This window comes from Austrofundulus limnaeus, unplaced genomic scaffold, assembly GCF_001266775.1.
Source record: "Austrofundulus limnaeus strain Quisiro unplaced genomic scaffold, Austrofundulus_limnaeus-1.0 Scaffold145, whole genome shotgun sequence".
NCBI lineage: Eukaryota > Metazoa > Chordata > Actinopteri > Cyprinodontiformes > Rivulidae > Austrofundulus > Austrofundulus limnaeus.
Window position 1 is genome coordinate 493888 of NW_013952547.1, and position 6030 is coordinate 499917.

General features: G+C 37.0%; 1 protein-coding gene across 1 annotated transcript; it reads right to left on the minus strand.

The window, feature by feature from the left end:
- Nucleotides 1-3456: 3456 nt before the first annotated feature.
- On the minus strand, nucleotides 3457-4987 carry LOC106523103 (dynein light chain roadblock-type 1-like). Its single transcript, XM_014016414.1, has 4 exons — nucleotides 4882-4987; nucleotides 3939-4106; nucleotides 3622-3632; nucleotides 3457-3489 (listed from the first exon to the last, which is right to left on the minus strand). The coding sequence occupies exons 1-4, from the start codon at nucleotides 4985-4987 to the stop codon at nucleotides 3457-3459; spliced, it is 318 nt and encodes a 105-aa protein (XP_013871868.1).
- Nucleotides 4988-6030: the final 1043 nt, after the last annotated feature.

Consider the following 6030-nt stretch of genomic DNA (forward strand, 5'->3'; position numbering starts at 1 on the left):
CACTTGGGTTGTTACCGACATCTGGTGAAAATTTCATGTCATTAGCACCTCTAGTAATATATTTACTGAGAAAAATGTTCAATACTTATTTTACCCGCTGTATAGAAATCATAAAAACTATTAATAATAATATTAACCCAATTATTATTAATATTTACAGTTTATATAATATATTTAATGTTTTGAATAATGCCAGAAAAGCTGTTTGTTTTATGGATTTATTAACAGAAGATTATTTCGACCTACACAGTGTAAAATAATATAAATGTGAGCATTTTTAGGTTTCTGTTAGAGGAACCTGACTTGTTGAGAAGATGGTTAGCTAATAGAGACAAGTTTCATCCTATAACCAGAGAACATTGGTAAATATTTATTATTATTGTTATTATTATTATTATTTTATTACAGTAAAAAGAAATAATAAATATACTTTATTACTAGCTGAAGTCTAGTATCTGCTGTTTTACATGATTGTTGAATTAAATTAAAATATTTATTAATTTATTGTAAAAACATGACAGATAATTAGTGAAATGGCTCCAGTTAAGCTTGCTGTTTATCTGTTTCTATGTTTGCTGTGAGCTGTCGTCCTGTTTGGTCTGTTTCTGCTCCTCCATGCTGTCACAGAGGCTACCTGTGGACGGGATGGGCGGGGCTCAGTCTAGGGTTCTTATTCAAGTCCATGGTTCAAGAGGAGACAGCAGCTGGTGAAACGGTGCTTAGTAGCACTGGGAAGTGGAAATTTCCTTGCTCTCATTCGTAATTTTAAACTGGAACGCCCCCTCCAGTGGTAAATCCCATCCGTATAGTGGGAGTGACTGCGACTACACCCAGTTTCAGCATGGCGGCTACTCACAGCTATAAATGTAAAACAACTTCCTGCTCAGTTGACTGGAACCACTTGACATAACTTGGTTAAGTAAATCCAACACACACAGTTTTTAAGTGTACATTCATGGAGTGTATTTATGCTCAGTGTGCACAGATTGCAGCCCTCATTTGATTAGCCTAGYCTGGTCAAAGACTTTTGCCTCTTTAAGGCGACAGTATTCCCTTTTGTTTCGACCTTGCTCGGCCCAAACATGGTTTCTCATCCCAGAGGGAATTCAGCTCTATTTTTACCCAAACTGAAGGTGTTCAACCAGTTATCTAAAACAGCTAAGATAGTAACTATTCATATTTTTTATATTTTTCTCAGCAAACAGATTTGTTTGAGTGTAGCTCTGTTAGCAGTAAAGCTGAATTTTAGAACTTGTGATGATTGGCTACAGTTAAAGCTTTAGTTAAAGCTTCGATTAGCGGCGGCAAGCTTGGCTGTTGACATGACAGCATTGTTACCTTCGACTGGAGTGGAGCGCTCAGACCCATCAGTCAGCACGAGGGCGCCTCTCGGAGCACCACTTGTGTTTTGGGGGACGATAACCCCGTCTGAGCAGCTGAAACAAGAAGAGCGAGGCCAGTTTGTGATAACGCTCAGAGAAAATGAAACACGACATTTGGGAAGGAATAAATAATGGACTGGTTTGGAATTAAACTGCATTATGGGACGTTATTCGTGGGGCTTATTAGAATGTCTGCACTATTAGATTACCATGAGATGAATGACATTATAATAGTGTTCCTCTCCTCCCACACAGGGACACATGTTGTTCTTTTTAGGTCACCGTCTGGACTCAGATCCCTGGTTCAGTAGGCCGTGTTCATCCAATTGTGCCAACCTCTTCAGTTTGGAGTTTTATTGTCTGAGGAGCAGTCAGCCCACATCACGTCTCCTGAGATGATACCCCCTCCTGCCCGCCATCCGTTCTTTAAAGCTTCACACCTCCCTCAGGAGACGCATGGATGAGCAAGCTGATTCTCCTCGTGGGGTGTTCCCCATGCATGACTGATGTTCAGATTAATATCCTCGACTGAATCCCGCTCAGCGATGAAGAGACAGGCCCATCAGAGCACAGCCACCGTCCATGAGTTAATCGATTTTCATTCCGACAAACATAAACCCAAACCCACAATATCCTTTTATTTGTTGTCCATAAACAGCTTCTCCTCAAGCCCGAGGGTCCAAATCTGTGGGAAAACAACAGCTCTCTTTGTCATCAGCAGAACTCCTGTCAACATGTTTATTTTGAATAAATCATCCTGATTTTTAGTCCAAAATTATTCTGCTGCTCACATTGTCGTAAATCCATAAATGGGGCATCAGCTCATTAAAAGTGCACATTAATCACAGATATATAAAAACAGCATGAGAAAAAATATGCTGAGATTAAAGTTTTTGTAAACTTGTAAATATAATCTGGATTTTAACAGTTTTAGCTGCATTGGTATAGTATTTATTTAGTTGAACACTGATCAGTCAAGGAGTTAAAGCTATAAAAGCAACTTTACAGATTAAGATTTGCAGACCCAGAATCCTTGAGTGGAATAAAATCTAAAACACAGGAAGTAGACGTAGTCGATGTCCAACTCTGATASAAAATGGCTGTCCAAGCAACCCTGGATTACCATAAAAGTGTTGGACATCAGCACCTTTCTGAATGAATATAAAGTGTGAAAGATCTTTACAAGAACTTATCCACTTTATTAGAGTATTCAAGTCTTACAAATGACAAAAATAATGTCTGTTAGCAAAATATTTCATGTACCAAAGCACAAATTTTGCCAAAATACAGACAAAATGTCTTATAAATCAGTCATTTCTTGACCTTTAAAGATAAAATTTTCTAAAGCAGTTGCTTCAACCTCAAACAGATGCTAAATACATCTTCAGGACATGCACCCCTGCTGTTTGCAAAAAATAATGGTACAGGACGAGTTTTACACAGCTGGCAATCCTCTCATAGTTTCTCCAGGAACTATTCTAGTATTTATTTATGATTCAGGATCTTTTGAAGAGACTGTTCTCCTCAAACAATTAAAATTTTGCAGAGAAAAACATATTTTGCATAAGTTCATGATCATCTGAGCTCGTTGGACCAAGTTTACTTTTTAAGAAATCTTTATATAAATGCATGTTTTAAATGTCAAACTTTCACTGTAAGAGTTAGAATAAAATCTATTGATGTTTAAACACTGGAACTAATTTATTTTGTTTTTAAAAATCAGGTCGTTTTTACAGTTTTAACCATTTTACAGAGTTTATTTTAAAGATCCTCCTAAAAAGCTGAACAAATAAAACAAACATGAGGTCATTTGTAGTTTTTATTTTTTCATTAGTAACAAAAACAGCTGAAAGAAAAAGTAAAGTGTTGTTCCTAATGAAATAACACATAAATCTGGAGCTCATGCAGGTCAGCTCCCAGGTWCAAGCTTCTTGTTCTGATTATGGAAATGTTTTCAATCTGGGCATCTGGAGGGTTTTATTTTAAACAAACAAACAASAAACAACAACGAAACAAACAAGGGTTTGGTTGTCTGAACGTAAAAGTTGATGAAGCAGTGTGTCGAGCAGCCGCTTCAGTCTGAAGGGTCCTGAATGATGATCACAAGTGTGCATGACAGCCGACCTCACCTGCACTTGGCACCCAGCAGGCACAACACTGGACCACACGGTGACGTGTCTCAGCCAACCAATCTAATCTAAACGTGCAGTTTACCCGTGCTTTTTATAGGGTGCACCCTATAATCCTTATCTGTGGAGAAAACAGATCAGAACAAACATCCTGAGTTGGGTCAGACTCGCAGGTGAAGCTCCGAATCGTCACAGGTTCCAACACACCTGAGCTCATTTTAAACCAACAAGTCATTTAAGATCAAAGAAACGAGACGTCTCACATCAGAAGTACTAAAACAGCTTGTTCCTTTCTCAGACACATCATTTAGAAACAAACTGATGATGATGATGGAGGATTGCTCCTCACTGAGACCTGAAACCTCCTGAACTTTAACTCACCATAGATCAAAGCTAAAATTTGTTTCGCTGCTTTGAACCCTCTTACCTGGAGCGATCAGGATCTCGTTCTTCTTGGACAGGACTTTCAGGATGGTGAGGTCGCTCTGCGGTTCGATGACTTGCATCGTGCTCCGGGTCTTCATCACCAGCCGGTGGACATGACAGGCGTACTGCCGCGCGCTCTCAATGTCCAGGCTCGACCTGATGACGATTCCTGAGGACAAAAACAGTTCAGACACGTTAATGTTTTTTAGTTTTTAAGTCATTTTTATGTGACTTTTCTTGTAAGATGTGAGTCTGACAGCTGATGCTCGACCAAACTGTCCAAAACACAAATAATCTCACAACAGAACGGTTCAAAGGGTAAACAACTCTATAGTATAACATTTGTTTATGTATTTATTTAGAGGCTGTATCAACATCATTTTACAGGGTTCCTACAGCTTAAAACAAGTTACTTTTTAAGACCTCTTTAATGCCACTTGAAACTTATTTTAAGACCAAATTCACAGAAAATACAAAAAAAATTTCAAAAAGAAAAGATTAAGATGAGATGAGATGCATCAGGACAAAACCCTCAAAAAAAACTTAGCCACAATTTTACCCAAATGTTTGCTTAAACAAAACAAAATTTTGTTAACTTTAACAAAAATAATTTACTGAATGAGAGGCATTCAGTAAATTATTTTTAAAAACTAAATAAATGTTACCAATTATTTTAAAATTTGAGATGAATTACAATAATCCTATTTAGCTACAATGTGTTTTTTAAGACATCTGAAAGATTGATTTAAGACATTTTAAGGCTAATTAAGGCCTAATTTTTGGATTGATGAATTCAACGCCTTTTAATGCTTTTTAAGGTTCTGCAGAAACCCTGTTTTAAAGTCCTAGTAAATCCCAAAAATGTATACAGTTAAATCGCATGAGCAGAATGAAAGCTTTAATATAAAAATGACTGTTTATTTTAGATAAATCCTTGTTTTTACCTTCTTTATTGATGATAATGAATCCCTGAAAACCTTCCTGGTTCTGAAGCGTCTTCAGAGTTTCCTCCACCGAGTATTCAGCTTCAGCCTGAAACAACGACAGCATTTCATTTAACCCAAACAACCAACAAAATTAATTTGATTGATTACATTTTCAACAATGGTTTTAAAATCCCATTTTTATTCTGTGTAAATTTTGCATAATGTAGGCGTACAGTGACAATAGGCAAAACAAAAGTTAATTGCCTCACGAACTCTTCTATTCTCCTTGTCGCAAAAAGTCAAATGTATTTTATGTCAATGAAGTCTTTGACATCTTTATATAAGATCTACTCATCAAGGCAAATCTATATTCGTCATTTGATCAAAAAGAATAAATAAATAACCCTGTAATATCATTATAACTTACAGTTTTTATTAATTTAGTAATAATATAAATATAAAAAAATAAAAATTGTATTTACAGTGAAACATAATGTATTAATAATATGTTGCAACTACCCCCAAACAATGTTGCAACTGTCCCATAAAGTATTTATTTAGTTGAACACTGATCAGTGAAGGAGTTAAAGCTATAAAAGCAACTTTACAGATTAAGATTTGCAGAGTCAGAATCCTTGAGTGGAATAAAATCTAAAATCCACACAGGAAGTGGACGTGGTAACACCGCCCCCTGGTGGCGACGACAGGTCCTGGAAATGGTTTGTATTTTTAAAGCTCTTAGTTTGATTTTAAATGGTTAATAATGACAATATTTCTGCCTGCAGTGCAGAGAGCAGGAATGATGTAGGATTTTATGATTTTTCTGTGTTTGAGCATAATGCTATCTTATGAAGCTCCTTTTTTTTCTTTCAAAACGAAGACCACTGCTCTTTATGGGGTCTAAAGCCTGGGCCCCAAAGTTCAAATGCTGTTTTTTGGGTTGGGGCTTAGGTTTAGGGCTAAAGTGTAAATTGAGTTTAGGTTAGGTCAGTACTGTGGGTGGTTAGGTTTAGGGTAAAGGTTAGGCTATAGAAACAAATGAGAAATTAATGGAACTCAGTGCAAAGGCCCTGCGAAGATGCAAGACACTGTGTGTGTGTGTGTGTGTGTGTGTGTGTGTGTGTGTGTGTGTGTGTGTGTGTGTGTGTGTGTGTGTGTGTGTGTGTG